Raw genomic sequence first — 16025 nt, forward strand, 5'->3', positions numbered from 1 at the left:
AGCCACAGAAATAAATGCTTCACAGAATTCAGATAACAGACACATTTCAACATCACTGTTCAGAGGAGACTGCGTGAATCAGGCCTTCATGGTCGAATTGCTGCAAAGAAACCACTACTAAAGGATACCAATAATAAGAAGAGACTTTCTTGGGCCAAGAAACATGAGCAAGTCCAAATTTTAGATTGTTGGTTCCAACCACCATGTCTTTCTGAGACACAGAGTAGGCGAACGGATGATCTCTGCATGTGTGGTTCCCACTGTGAAGCATGCAGGAGGTGTGATGGTGTGGGGGTGCTTTGCTGGTGACACTGTCTGGGATTTATTTAGAATTCAAGGCACACTTAACCAGCATGGCTACCACAGTATTCTGCAGCGATACGCCATCCCATCTGGTTTGCACTTAGTGGAACTCTCATTTGTTTTCAACAGGACAATGACCCAAAACACATCTCTAGGCTGTGTAAGGGCTATTTGATCAAGAAGAGAGTGATGGAGTGCTGCATCAGATGACCTGGCCTCTACAATCACCCAACCTCAACCCAATTGAGATGGTTTAGGATGAGTTGGACCACAGAGTGAAGGAAAAGCAGCCAGCAAGTGCTCACCATATCTGGAAACTCCTTTAAGACTGTTGGAAAATCATTCCTCATGAAGCTGGTTGAGAGAATGCCAAGAGTGTGCAAAGCTGTCATGAAGGCAAAGGGTGGCTACTTTGAATAATCTAAAATCTAAAAGATATTTTGATTTGTTCAACACTGTTTTGGTTACTACCTGATTCCAAAGGTGTTATTTCATAGTTTTGATGTCTTCACTACTATTCTACAGTGTAGAAAATAGTAAAACATTTAAATAAACCCTTGAATGAGTAGGTGTACTGTACTGTATGGACTGTCAATCCCCTACAGTAAGAATCCACAATCTAGATTTAAACAATTTTATTGAAACAGTAGACACACACACTGTAGGTACAAAGGTCTTCCAATATTCCCTTTATAAAAACATACAGTATGTTTGTACAATGTAAAATACAAAGCAATATAATGTATGGACATTCATGTTGATACCTCATAAATAAAACAGTGCAATCAAGGCCCCTTAATGAATACAAGTCAGACATGCTTAGTCACTGGCTGATCAGTTCTCACAAAGCTCTTTGGTATTTCAATATAATCACATCCTTCATTTCAAATGTAACCCCATAACTCGCAGTGAGGCTCAGAACAAACAACGATAGATCAATCCTGCTGATGTCATTGTTTTATAACTGTATAGAGAGAGGAGAGTCGTTTGGAGTGTATGTTTGGGTACTGGCTCAAACAATTCAATTGATCAGAAAATAGGACAACATTCAATTAGATTTACATCATTTAGTAGACGTTCTTGTGCAGAACTACTTCCACGAGCAATTAGGGTTAAGTGCCTTGCTCAAGGGCACATTGGCATATTTTTCACCTAGCCGGCTCGGGGATTCAAACCAGCAAACTTTTGGTAACTGTCCAAACGGTCTTAACCTCTAGGCTACCTGCTGTCCAAATTAATTGCAAATGAATTTGGGGCAGTTTGGTTATCGTTCGGCAAGCATCAGGTTGGGCATCATTCGTTCGAATGGCATCAGGCGAAGCACCTCTGTAGGAAGTGACTCATGTGGGTATAGACATGCTGATTGGCTGAACCATCAAGACCATGGTCCTTGTCCGTGTACCACTGTAGTAAAGTGATAGAAAGAAGGAATAAGCACAGATCATGTGTTTATTGGAGAAGTGCTTTCATGGAGCAGGTTCATAGAGGTATAAAGCTGTACAACCACTGATTGTGTAGATAACTCATCCATCTAAAATCTAAATATTTACCATAGACTCAAAGTCCACTTGTTCCTCAACCAGAGCTGCAGAGATCTGAGCAGCTTGCTGAAAATGGACGTTGTCTGAAACAAATAGAGAGATATAAATAACAATTTAACAGTATCCGATGTGTAGTGTTTTCCTATTCTCACATGATTTGGTAAAGCCTCAGGAAAAGTATGCACACTGCTTAGTTAACACTTTTAGCTTCCTAAAACGAATGGGTTTACAGAGTCAAATGAATAGTCTCGACTCTAAACATTGCACGGTTGTTAATTGCACAGGTGGTGTGTTTTTACAGAACATTCCAGAAATACTAGAGGAGGCTTCACCATCTGCTGTCCCATGGACCAGAAGGTATTGCACTGATTTGAAGTTCTTGGCTCTGGCTGTCACTGTGGAGTTCTGTAAAACACATCTACATTCAGTTGTTTCCGTGGAGAGTAATACCAGTTTGGATAACACAGGCCATAGTATAAAATCATGTGTATAAATAGCCATTTAAAACGTTGGCTTTGGTACACTTACTTTGTAGAATTCCAGATTTTCAGAAGGTTGATCCATGTAACGTTCTGTGTAGATTGTGTCTGAAATATTGAACGTCGGGGACATTTTATGGATCATTTGCAATGATTTACAATTAGATATTTAGCTAACATGTATATTATTGTAAATATATTAAAAACATATCAATAACAGAATGGCATACCATAATACTCCCACTTGGAAACTGGGGCAACTGCCATTCCACATTTGAAAACTCCACTCCCAGCTCCCAGAACCATTGACGTGACATAACCTCCATAGGACTATAAAACACAATGACAGCTGATCATTTTGGCCATGAATTCAGATAAGATTAGATTACTCAAGGCATACTCACAAGATGATTGCACACATGCTGCATTTCATTACGTTGCACTTGATGGTTCCAACTGATCATATGTTCAAACGTTATGCTTTAACTTACCCAACCCCAAATTGCTATTCTGCCTTTGTCGATAAAGCCCATATTGGTGAATTCTCTGAAAGAGAAAAGTGACTTGCTGTGATTGGGAACCACCATTACAAACACAAATGAATTTAAACGTGATGGTCAATTAAAAGGGGTTCTAATGGATCGTGACCACTGATGGTCCATGGTCTAACTCTAATCTCGACTGTCCTTCGTCAGTGAGTCATCACTGTCCCTCTGACGTGAGATAAGGGAGAGGTAAGTAGTAATGTTGCATTCCAGCTGACCACATGTGACGTCTGATCAGTCACATTATTAGCCTGGTGGTCAGATCTGTATGTTCTTTAACCAACACCTCTGTCACATCCGTTGTCCTGCCAGACAGGAAACATTTAGCATGAAAGTGGAGATGAAGAGGAGTTGGATAATGCACATAAAGATCTGTCCACCAGGCTATTTTGCTCATAAAACTCAAACCACAATAGCCTTGGAATCTCTAAATATCCATGTAGAAATATATTGTGTTAAATCATGTTATCGAAATGTCACTATTGCAGTGTGACACAGTATAATACAAAGCAAGCTGTTTGAGTCAACCTTACTTTGCGGCCGTTATCTGATCTTCCACTTCATAGGTTCCCAGACGTCGGTAGATGGAGTGCATTAGCTCGTCACCTTGGTAACCACTTCCCCTTCCATCGAAGCTGGCAACGATGACCTTCTCCGTGCTCGCCAGGTATGCGGCCCAGCCTAACCTGTAGCGGTAGTCTGCTTTCTGACTGCAAGGCCCTGCATACCTGGAACACAAAAGAGGAAGACCAACGTTATGGTTAGCGCCCAGATTTTTCCCTGACCACTTGAGCTCACCAGAAAACACTGCAGACTTCTGAATTTAACTAGGGCCAAGAGTATTTCCTGCTCAAGTCATGTTGTCAGGATTAACTCCAGGCCCACCTTATTACTACAGGAATTCATCATCAGATAAAGCAGATCATGTATTCACAGAGGTTAATGAATTAACATTCGTACACATCAATAAGTAAGGGGTATTTCTTGGATTTATCAAATCCAGGAGGCAAGGTCATCTGGTACCAAAGATCTGTCGGGAGAAACAGAAACATCCATCAGTGGACATCGAGCGAGGGATGTCCCATGGTTTTAATATTGGTTGAAAGATTGAATTTAAGTCTTTAATAGTCGAAAACCTTACTGAATTCCCCTTGCTTGATAAAGCCGCGTCGCATGGTGGGCATGTGGATCTCAGACAGAAGGCCTTCTAAAGCCATGTTGTCCTCAAGAACCTGCATCTCTAAACAGGGCGATGAGAAGATGCACTGTGACGTTGCTTGGCTTATATCATTTATTTCCATCACACACTAGTAAATGGAACTGGCCTACCTGAACCAGCATCCCTGTTGTCCCTGAGAGTATACAGAGGTAGTCCAGGACCTGTGGAGACAAACACATATGTAATATAGTGTGTGTCCAAACAAATGATCTAGAAGCACTACTACTACAGAAAATATTGTTTTAAAGTAAATACCCCGGCTGGGATTTTGTTTAGGGATGTCACAGCACCAGTATTGCAATGACTTGACTGCACAAACACCGTTGGGATAGTGGGTTGTGGGTTGTGTAGTGTGTGTGTGTGTGTGTGTGTGTGTGTGTGTGTGTGTGTGTGTGTGTGTGTGTGTGTGTGTGTGTGTGTGTGTGTGTGTGTGTGTGTGTGTGTGTGTGTGTGTGTGTGTGTGTGTGTGTGTGTGTGTGTGTGCTTGTATGTTGTGTGGCTGACGGACCTGAGCAGTCCATGCGGAAGAAAGAGGCATTATGGCTGAAGTAAGCTGAGTTGTATTGACACCTGTCCTCATTCAGGGTACAGGTCAGGCACTGGGTGGTGGGGGGAGTGGCTCCGAGAGTGATCCTGACACACACACACACAAACAACTGACATGATTCTATTGGCTACAAATATAGAGTGAGAGTAAGTCATAGATTATGCATGTTGGAAATTACTGAATGAGCAGGACAGAACGAAGGCATGAAAGCGAAAGAGTGATATTCTTACTTGTAAACGTTTCTCCCTCCTGGCTTGTGACCATATTGGTTGCTTGAATAGTATATGGTGTTGCTCGTCACTTTTAAAATGTCAATGACCTCCCAAGTCCCTGAGGTGACAGCTGTTGCTGTGCCCTGCAAGGACCCCATACAAATATTACAAATCAAGTGTGTATCATAACCATGTCTGGGTTACTGAGAAGGTGCATGAAGAGAAGTGTACTACTTAGTACTTACACCTGTTACGTGATGAATATGTTTATAGCCGTTATTGTCACTCATCACAATGTAAAAACCGTCTTTGTTTGCCGATAATATAGGATTAGAAGGTGAAAACTAGAAAAAACCCAAAGATAATGTATTTATTTACAGGAATAATCCATGCTTATTACTTTGTAAATTATGTTTACAAAGGGATTGTATTGTTGTGTTCGTATAAAGTACATACCCGTCCAATCCAACCTGTCTTGCTTGTCATGTCAAGTTTCTGAAAACACAACAGAAAAAGTACATGATGTGATGGTTTATTGTAATTTAATAGGAAATGTATTGTTTGTCATTCGTACAGTCTGATCCGATCTGTGTGACATATTAGGACCCCAACAAGTTCTCTGAGGTAAGGGTGATGAGAGGACAGGAGGGGAAGGGAGGGGGGCGGGAAAGCGTGGGGTGGGGGCGTTTATGACGTACCTCTAACGCATTCTCGATCCAGGTGTTTCCGACTATGCTGAAGTCGTAGATCTGAAAGCGGAGCTCGTTCTGTTTCCTCTTCTGCCACTGGACAGCAATGCGTTCATCCGTTACCCAGGTGACTGTGGCCAAATAGTGATCACTGTAAAAAAAACAACACCACTTGTCTCACAGCTTACACCTAAAATAGATTTTCAAATTCCAATGCAATGCATTTCTCTCCGACTCTTAAAAATGACAGCATTGTATAATGTATTGTGTACTACAGAGTTTCATTACCCTGCACCAACTGAGGCTGGCACAACAACTTCTGTGATGTTTGATATGTTTGTAGTATCATACACAAACAGCTTCACCACTGGATTGGGAGTACCAGGCTAGAAGATGGAGAAAAAAATACATTTATGCAAAACAATTACGATGAAATGAAAACAAACCTTGGGTCTTATAGGTTTCTTTCTTACAAGCAAGCACATCTTTAAAATGTATTTTTTTAATGCCTTGTTTTATAATGAGTATAGATACAGTATCAATGCATTAATATGTGCAAATACAGAGTATATGACTCAAATACACAGTCATCAAGAGAGGTTTCCCGAATTGGGAAATCACAGACCAATATAATTTTATTGGGACAGCTTAGACCTGAATGTACCCTGAGTTGTGATAAAACAACATGTTTTTAACCCAGAGGCCTTATGGTCCAGAGTCCAGTTCCCTTATCAACTGCCTCAGAACCTCATGCCAATAATGACCTACTCCAGCACACTTTTTAGATACACATCAGACATACATTAAGTGTTATCTTACCTTAGGATAGGGGAAAATGACCGTGTCGGGATACTGCTCCTTCCCATACCAGGAATACTCTATGTTTTGGACCAGAGTGTCGTTAAACTCAGCATAGGCCAGATACCTCCCTCCAGGTGACCACCACATTGCCTCGTAAGAAGAGAACATTTCCTCTAACAAAACAATCAAAAACCACAGTTAGGCCTACATCACGACATTGCGTGTGTTGTGTTTGCCTGTGTGGCTTAAACTGTTCACAGACTTCTGTGTTGTCAAAAGAGAAACTTGTTCACTAGGGACTATATAAATCACACTTTACACAATTCACATCACAGTGCTGACTAATATCTACTAGTTATAGTAAGACGTATGTAAGATTCACAGCTGCCTTCTTGTATGTAATGCTTACCCTCATACACCCAATCTGGGATGCCATTTAAAATGTTGTTGTGTTTTCCATTGGAGGTCACCTGTATGGCCTTAGCAGTAGGGCTGGTCTTCACATAGACATCATTTTCCCACACAAAGGCCTGCATGTGAGAGGAACAAAGATATGGAGATAAGTCTTAATGACTCGAGTTCCTCTTTAAACAAAGGTATAACACTGTAATATGCACACTAGTGTGGAATATCTTTTGGTTTTCCAAGTAACCTGCAGTATTATGTTTAGAGTAACAGTAACCTATTACATGTTGTCAATAAGTAATTTATTTGGAGCATGATGAAAATGTGATTTTTGAGCATTCCAGCTTTGAACAAAAGTACATGTTGAATTGTTGGGTGAGTCCTATTGATGATGAGTGTTTGGAGGACGTGTTGAATTGACAGCATATGGTGGCTGACCCATAAGAGTGTAATGGGTCAGCCACCAGAGAAGCATAGTATATAAACAAGTCCAATGGTTTCTCTCAAAGTGTCCTTTTAACCTACCATTTTGTTCCCTATTGGCGCCCATGCAAACAAATGGACTCGGTGAGGGATGTCTGGTGTACTGAGAAATGTCCTAAAATAAATAAAGTAAATAAAAACTAACAGTATTAATTATTATTAATGTCTTTCAGTTTGACAAAACACCATATACAGTTCATATTCAGATCCCTTGACTTTTTCTACATTTTGTTATGTTGCAGCTAGAGGTCAACCGATTATGATTTTTCAACACCGCATACCAATTATTGGAGGACCAAAAAAAGCCGATACCGATTAATCGGACGATTTTTATTTATTTGTAATAATGACAATTACAACAATACTGAATTAACACTTATTTTAACTTAATATAATACATCAATAAAATCAATTTAGCCTCAAATAAATAATGAAACATGTTCAATTTGGTTTAAATAATGCAAAAACAAAGTGTTGGAGAAGAAAGTAAAAGTGCAATATGTGCCATGTAAGAAAGCTAAAGTTTAAGTTCCTTGCTCAGAACATGAGAACATATGAAAGCCGGTGGTTCCTTTTAACATGAGTCTTCAATATTCCCAGGTAAGAAGTTTTAGGTTGTAGTTATTATAGGAATTATAGGACTATTTCCCTCTATACCATTTGTATTTCATTAACCTTTGACTATTGGAAGTTCTTATAGGAACTTTAGTATTGCCAGTGTAATGGTATAGCTTCCGTCCCTCTCCTCGCTCCTCCCTGGGCTCGAACCAGGAACACAACGACAACAGCCACCCTCGGAGCAGCATTACCCATGCAGAGCAAGGGAAACAACCACTGCAAGTCTCAGAGCGAGTGACGCTAACTAGCCAGCCATTTCACTTTGGTTACACCAGCCTCATCTCTGGAGTTGATAGGCTTGAAGTCATAAACAGCGCAATGCTTGACGCACAACGAAGAGCTACTGGCAAAACGCACAAAAGTGCTGTTTGAATGAATGTTTACGTGCCTGCTTCTGCCTACCACCGCTCAGTCAGATACTTAGATACTTGTATGCTTGTATGCTCAGTCAGATTATACGCAACGCAGGACACGCTAGATAATATCTAGTAATATCCTGAACCATGTGTCGTTACAGTAACTAGTGATTATGATTGATTGATTGTTTTTTATAAGATAAGTTTAATGCTAGCTAGCAACTTACCTTGGCTTACTGCATTCGCGTAACAGGCAGTCTCCTTGTGGAGTGCAACAAGAGGCAGGTCGTTATTGCGTTGGACTAGTTAACTGTAAGGTTGCAAGATTCTGTCTTCTGCCCCTGAAGGAGGCAGCTAAACCACCGTTCCTAGGCCTTCATTGAAAATAAGAATGTGTTCTTAACTGACTTGCCTAGTTAAATAAAGATGAAATAAAGGTGTAATTTTTTTGTTGTCAAAATCGGTGTCCAAAAATACCGATTTCCGATTGTTATGAAAACTTTAAATCGGCCCTAATTAAATCCGACATTCTGATTCATCGGTCAACCTCTAGTTACAGCCTTATTCTAAAATGTTTTAGATAGTTTGCACCTGAGCTCAATTTCGAGTCTCAGCAAAGGCTCTGAATACTTATGTAAATAAGGTATTTCTGTTTTTTATTTGTAATTAAGATTTCTAAAAAGGTTTTTGTTTTGTCATTATGGGTTATTGTGTGTAGATTTTTATTTTTTTATATATTATTTAACCTTTATTTAACGAGGCAAGTCAGTTAAGAACAAATTCTTATTTTCAATGACAGCCTATGGTTAACTGGGTTAGGGTTAACTGGGGTTAGAACGACAGATTTGTACCTTGTCAGCTCAGGGGTTTGAACTTGCTCTAACCACTAGGCTACCCTGCCACCCTGATGAGGATTTTTTTATTCAATCCATTTTAAAATAAGGCTGTAACGTAACAAAATGTGGAAAAAGGGAAGGGGACAGAATATTTTCAGAATGCACTGTAATTGCGTCCCTATGAATAATTTGCAGTAAACAATACATTTTATGGCCCTCTTCAGTTCCTCTATTTGTTGAGTACTGGTGACCATTTCCTGCACTAGTCCCATGAATAAAATTAAACTCCCTATGTTCTCTACACTGCATATGTAATTCTCAAAGTCAAAGGGATATTGAAGATGTGTGTATAGTACACATTTGCAGATAAGAACAGTTGAAAGAGGCTTACGAGTCTGCCAAATCATAGAGAGAATATGAAGCTGTGAAGGAGTGTCTCCATATCTGTTGAAATAAATGAAGCAAAGTATAATTAGGAATTTGATTAGTAGCACAGATCAATTACTTATATACATTAATGAATACATTAATTCAATTAGATGTATTTATTTTAAAACTTTATTTATCCCTGCAGGGCAATTACTTTGGGCACATAAGTCTGATTCTGCAACAACAACCACACCACAATGACATGCCACACATAGCTACTTCACAGCAGGATAGCACAACAGCAACAAATCATTAAATAGCACAATACATTACCTTGGTCCAATTGCTCTTGAAAGCAACATATCTTTTATCAGCAGACACTACATAATCAGAGGCAGCCACTTGATCCTATTTTTCAACAAAAAAAGGAGCTGTGTTATACATGACACAAACACTCCTTCCTTCACCATGCTTACTTCCAAATATGCACAGACAGACAGACAGACAGACAGACAGGCACGCACGCACGCACGCACGCACGCACGCACACACAAACACACACACACACACACACACACACACACACACACACACACACACACACACACACACACACACACACACACACACACACACACACACACACACACACACACACACACACACACACACACACACACACACACACACACACACACACACACACACACACACACACACACACCCATGAGGGGTATCTTACAAATGTGATGCTGCTCAGGAATTCTGAGTTGTTTCCTGTAATCAGGTTGTGAAGGAAGACTGCACCGTCTTTTTGATGCAGATACTCATGGTCTATGAGGAGGGGAAAGAAGAGAGGAGTTTAATAATAACACACTGGCGTTTAAGTTGAAATATCAGCAGTGTTGCTAGTCGGGTCTCTGCCTTGCACTGATGATTTAACAAAAAGCCAAAGTGTGCCATTTAAATAGATGCAGTACATAGGCCTGGTATTGTTCTTTATTGTTTCTTATCATTTTTTAATGGGAACATTGTGTTGTTGACTTATATCTAAACGTACATCCTACAGGGGAGAGAGTGTTGTGTAATACATTCCAGGCACACAATTACTGACTGGATTGAACATAACAGCCATCCACTCATTTACATACAGTTGATTGATTAGGCTTCTAGGGTGTTTTACCTGAGATCCAGCGCATGTTGTAGGATCTGGCCCTGATGGAGCTATTGAAGACATCACTGAGAGTGAACGTCCTCTGAGCCGTCACTTTTTCCTCTGAAACATGGGGCTCAAAGTTAGCATTCACTTATGTATTGTACTATACTCTATACTAGGAGGAATGTATCAGTGAAAACGACAGCAAGTCATAGGCTACTATAATGACTCATAAGACTACACTGCATTTACACATGATTAAACAGGGTCTTGATAAAAATAGATATGGATCATGGGAGGAGGACTATAAGATTGTAACAGATAACAATGTAAGAGCAATGTACATTTGACTGGGTTTGTAGAGCTGCTATAACTGAGGTAAATGTGCTAGTAGGCTACACAAATGTGGTACCTGCATAGAAGATGTGATATTGTAACAAGGTCCTACATTTCTAAAGAAATAAAGGACTAGGTCTACATGTTTGTATGGCACATGGATTATGTATAAGTGTTTAATTTATGCAGTGTTCTGTTACAATAATACAATATTATTATCCAGTGTATGCAATGTTCTATTGTAATAATAAAATACTTATTCTGAACAGTTTTTTTTTTTTTTTACAGTTATGGTAGGCTACAATTTAATGGGTCACTGAAAGCAACTGAAAGTGGAACCACTCACCGTTCAGATATATTGCCGTGGGCACTGCTATCAAGATGATGACGACAGCAAGCCCCAAAAGTCCCAACACCACCTTACCTATGGTATTCTGTCAAAGGTGAATAGAATGATGGAAAAATGTTATGAAATAAATCGTTGTTTGAGGTATCTAGATTTGCGACACTTGTTCATCAACGAAATGTTATGTTGTATTATAAACAAATTATTGTCATTGAAGTTTTTAAGTTTACCATCCTGCCGATTTGAAGGTGGTGAATCCGTTTATATTCAAAATCACAACGACAGTAAACACGTTACCCACTAAACTGTTGAAGTGTAAATGGTGCAAAATAAAGTTCTGCGCAAGATAATTTCTGTAAAATATTATCTCAACGTCGGTTATAAAGCTGGGGCAATAAAATTCCGAAGTCCAAGGTAAAGCTCGTGAAGTTTGAACGTGTCTATTTTTTTTCCCAGCGCCTGTTTTTGTGGTGAAGTTTATGGTTACTTATTGACTATTGTCGGATTGCATCCATACACAAATTCCATACACAAAACCGTTGAACAGTTGTAGAACAAGAATAGCGTTCAACACGCAAATGATTCATTGATGGCTATTCTTGTTCTACAACGGCATCCAGACACTGCATTTACAGTATTTAATTATTTTATAATTCCATTCAATCTGAATTAGGCATACATGTTTTATCTCCCCTTTTGAAGGGAATTGTTTGGGCATTTTGTAAGGCATATGTCCTTGTGAGGGCAGGGTAGTCACATATGACTCTTGAGTGAATATCAACAATAAACTGACGTTTCATGTCTCACTGCTAATGGTATAAAAACAATGTAGCCTAATTCACAACTGCGTTGGATGACACTGACGTCACAGTTGGGCGAGATCTAATGCGCTAGCATCCCCCTGCACATTGGGTCAAAGATTATCACTACTCTAAACTACTCATGGCTACAAATTATATTTACAAACTTCATTAATGAACTTCCTACTTGGGGTTCAGGTCAGGTTCCCCTCTTTTATCAGCGTGGGATCTCAACAGAAGTGTGAAAACAAATACTGGTCTACATTCAGATACAGTATATCTGAGAACCAAATGAGTGTATATTAAGTGTAATTTAGTGACTTTTTTATTGGCTGCTTTCCTATTAACATTTTTCTTTAGATTAATTGAATTGTCACTGTAAGCTGTAACTCAACCAAAGGTGGTGGAATGATTCTCAAAGCTTAATTCCAATTTCTGTGGTGATGTAATGCCTTTACTTCATGGTCAACAACAAAGCCCCCTCTATTTTATTCTCAAGGGTTTTATGACATTGTCATCACATTTCATTTTTTACATGACTCACAATTATGATCATGATGTCAGAGGCCCCCAGCTTGTGAATTTATGCTTCTGGTTATCGGCGGATTCAACCAGTTTCTCTGCGTAGGACTTACTCCATCTCATGGACTTTGTGTACAAGGCTACAAAAATAGATAGGGGTAACGTTAACTTTTACAACATGTCAACAGACAGACAAACAAGCAATTTGACAAGAAAAAGCTCTTTATTGAGAGACCGAGAGAGAGAGAGAGAGAGAGAGAGAGAGAGAGAGAGAGAGAGAGAGAGAGAGAGAGAGAGAGAGAGAATACTTATATAGCTGTCTTGATGAGGAAGGATAAAGTAACATGGGTTGAAAAGCTCAATAACTAGTGGAAGGGTCACTGATGAGTCCATAAGTGATGAGCATTTGAAGATAAAGACTAAAAGCCAGTTAAAAGCTTAACAAATATCAGGTTCTTTTTTTTATTGACCTGAGCACTAGCAGCCTTTGCTGCTCTCGTTCTCTCAGACCGGACTTCCTATGCAAACAAATAGATCACTCTATTTTTGCCTGATGCAGTATAGTTTGAGGAGCATTACACTGCGGATCTTTCCATTTACAGTATCTACTCTCAGATTCATGGTTAAGGGCTAATGAAATGGTTTCCAGGTGTCACTTTGAACACGTTTTAGGTTTTATTGGCGTTCCTGGAATGAGAGAGGGGGAGGAGGGGTTAATAGTGGAGTACAGTGAGCACTATGGCGCAACATCATACCATAAAGCCATGGTTGATACTGGTGATTTTTCCTCTCTCTGGCTGTTCTGTCCTTGGTTTTTACAACACACAGTCCAGTCCCTGTTTCCTATAGCTTCCTATTGTCCCTTGAACAGATGGAAAACTGTGGCATTTGAAGGTACACTGTGATGACAGGAGGTTGGTGGCACCTTAATTGGGGAGGGCGGGCTCATGGTAATGGACGGAGCAGTATAAGTGGAATGGTATCAAATACATCCAACATACGGTTTCCATGTGTTTGATGCCATTCCATTTGTGCTGTTTCAGCCATTATTATGAGCCATCCTCCCCTCAGCAGCCCTCACTGACTGTGATAGTTTATCAGTAGGCTAGGATTGAAAGAATGAAAAAGTGTAGTAACTACCGACATACAGTTGTAAAATGTCTACTGGTGGTGTCTACTGTCTAATCAATGTCTACTGGTAGTGTCTACTGTCTAATCAATGTCTACTGGTAGTGTCTACTGTCTAATCAATGTCTACTGGTAGTGTCTACTGTCTAATCAATGTCTACTGGTAGTGTCTACTGTCTAATCAATGTCTACTGGTGGTGTCTACTGTCTAATCAATGTCTACTGGTAGTGTCTACTGTCTAATCAATGTCTACTGTCTAATCAATGTCTACTGGTGGTGTCTACTGTCTAATCAATGTCTACTGGTTGTGTCTACTGTCTAATCAATGTCTACTGGTAGTGTCTACTGTCTCATCAATGTCTATTGGTAGTGTCTACTGTCTAATCAATGTCTACTGTCTAATCAATGTCTACTGGTGGTGTCTACTGTCTAATCAATGTCTACTGGTAGTGTCTACTGCCTAATCAATGTCTAGTGTCTAATCAATGTCTACTGGTTGTGTCTACTGTCTAATCAATGTCTACTGGTGGTGTCTACTGTCTAATCAATGTCTACTGTCTAATCAATGTCTACTGGTGGTGTCTACTGTCTAATCAATGTATACTGTCTAATCAATGTCTGCTGGTGGTGTCTACTGTCTAATCAATATCTACTGTCTAATCAATGTCTGCTGGTGGTGTCTACTGTCTAATCAATGTCTACTGTCTAATCAATGTCTACTGTCTAATCAATGTCTACTGTCTAATCAACGTCTACTGTCTAATCAATGTCTACTGTCTAATCAATGTCTACTGGTTGTGTCTACTGTCTAAGCAATGTCTACTGTCTAATCAATGTCTACTGGTGGTGTCTACTGTCTAATCAATGTCTACTGGTGGTGTCTACTGTCTAATCAATGTCTACTGGTTGTGTCTACTGTCTAATCAATGTATACTGTCTAATCAATGTCTGCTGGTGGTGTCTACTGTCTAATCAATATCTACTGTCTAATCAATGTCTGCTGGTGGTGTCTACTGTCTAATCAATGTCTACTGTCTAATCAATGTCTACTGTCTAATCAACGTCTACTGTCTAATCAATGTCTACTGTCTAATCAATGTCTACTGGTTGTGTCTACTGTCTAAGCAATGTCTACTGTTTAATCAATGTCTACTGGTGATGTCTATTGTCTAATAAATGTCTACTGGTTGTGTCTACTCCAATGTCTACTGGTTGTGTCTACTGTCTAATAAATGTCTACTGGTGGTGTCTAATGTCTAATCAATTTCTACTGTCTAATCAATGTCTACTGGTGGTGTCTACTGTCTAATCAATGTCTACTGGTGGTGTCTACTGTCTAATCAATGTCTACTGGTTGTGTCTACTGTCTAATCAATGTCTACTGGTGGTGTCTACTGTCTAATCAATGTATACTGTCTAATCAATGTCTGCTGGTGGTGTCTACTGTCTAATCAATATCTACTGTCTAATCAATGTCTGCTGGTGGTGTCTACTGTCTAATCAATGTCTACTGTCTAATCAATGTCTACTGGTAGTGTCTACTGTCTAATCAATGTCTACTGGTTGTGTCTACTGTCTAAGAAATGTCTACTGTTTAATCAATGTCTACTGGTTGTGTCTACTGTCTAATAAATGTCTACTGGTGGTGACTAATGTGTAATCAATTTCTACTGTCTAATACATGTCTACTAGTGGTGTCTACTGTCTAATCAATGTCTACTGGTGGTGTCTACTGTTTAATCAATGTCTACTGTCTAATAAATGTCTCCTGGTGGTGTCTACTGTCTAATCAATGTTACCTGGTGGTGTCTACTCAATGTCTACTGGTGGTTTCTACTGTCTAATCAATGTCTACTGTCTAATCAATGTTACCTGGTGGTGTCTATTCAATGTCTACTCGTAGTGACTACTGTCTAGTGCATTTGGAAAGTATTCAGACCCCTTGACTTTTCCACATCTTGTTATGTTACATCCTTATTCTAAAATGGATTAAATTCCCCCCCCTCCATCAATCTACACACAATACCCCATAATGACAAAGCAAAAATGCATTAAATGTTTCACTCCCTGAACTTGCTTCCCGACTCCCAGTGCACACGTTACAAAACATCACATTTACATAAGTATTAAGACCCTTTACTCAGTACTTTGTTAAAGCCTCTTTGACAGCGATTACATCCGCGAGTCTACTTGGGTATCATATCAAATGTATTTATAAAGCCTTTTTTTACATCAGCTGATATCACAAAGTGCTATGCAGAAACCCAGCCTAAAACCCCAAACAGCAAGCAATGCAGATGTAGAAGCACAGTGGCTAGGAAAAACTCCCTTGA

The 16025-nt window shown here is 39.6% G+C and overlaps 1 protein-coding gene across 1 annotated transcript; it reads right to left on the reverse strand.

Moving 5' to 3' along the window:
- Positions 1–923: 923 nt before the first annotated feature.
- On the reverse strand, positions 924–11638 carry LOC118372295 (dipeptidyl peptidase 4-like). Its single transcript, XM_035758131.2, has 25 exons — positions 11472–11638; positions 11242–11329; positions 10587–10679; positions 10146–10237; positions 9737–9811; positions 9426–9478; positions 7267–7339; positions 6746–6866; positions 6355–6509; positions 5824–5921; positions 5545–5686; positions 5303–5341; positions 5092–5190; positions 4865–4989; positions 4596–4720; positions 4198–4248; positions 4010–4108; positions 3829–3898; positions 3402–3596; positions 2815–2869; positions 2554–2653; positions 2373–2431; positions 2177–2249; positions 1854–1927; positions 924–1707 (listed from the first exon to the last, which is right to left on the reverse strand). The coding sequence occupies exons 1-25, from the start codon at positions 11472–11474 to the stop codon at positions 1615–1617; spliced, it is 2250 nt and encodes a 749-aa protein (XP_035614024.2). The 5' UTR covers positions 11475–11638; the 3' UTR covers positions 924–1614.
- Between the last annotated feature and the right edge of the window lie 4387 nt (positions 11639–16025).

Source organism: Oncorhynchus keta, chromosome 37, assembly GCF_023373465.1.
Source record: "Oncorhynchus keta strain PuntledgeMale-10-30-2019 chromosome 37, Oket_V2, whole genome shotgun sequence".
NCBI lineage: Eukaryota > Metazoa > Chordata > Actinopteri > Salmoniformes > Salmonidae > Oncorhynchus > Oncorhynchus keta.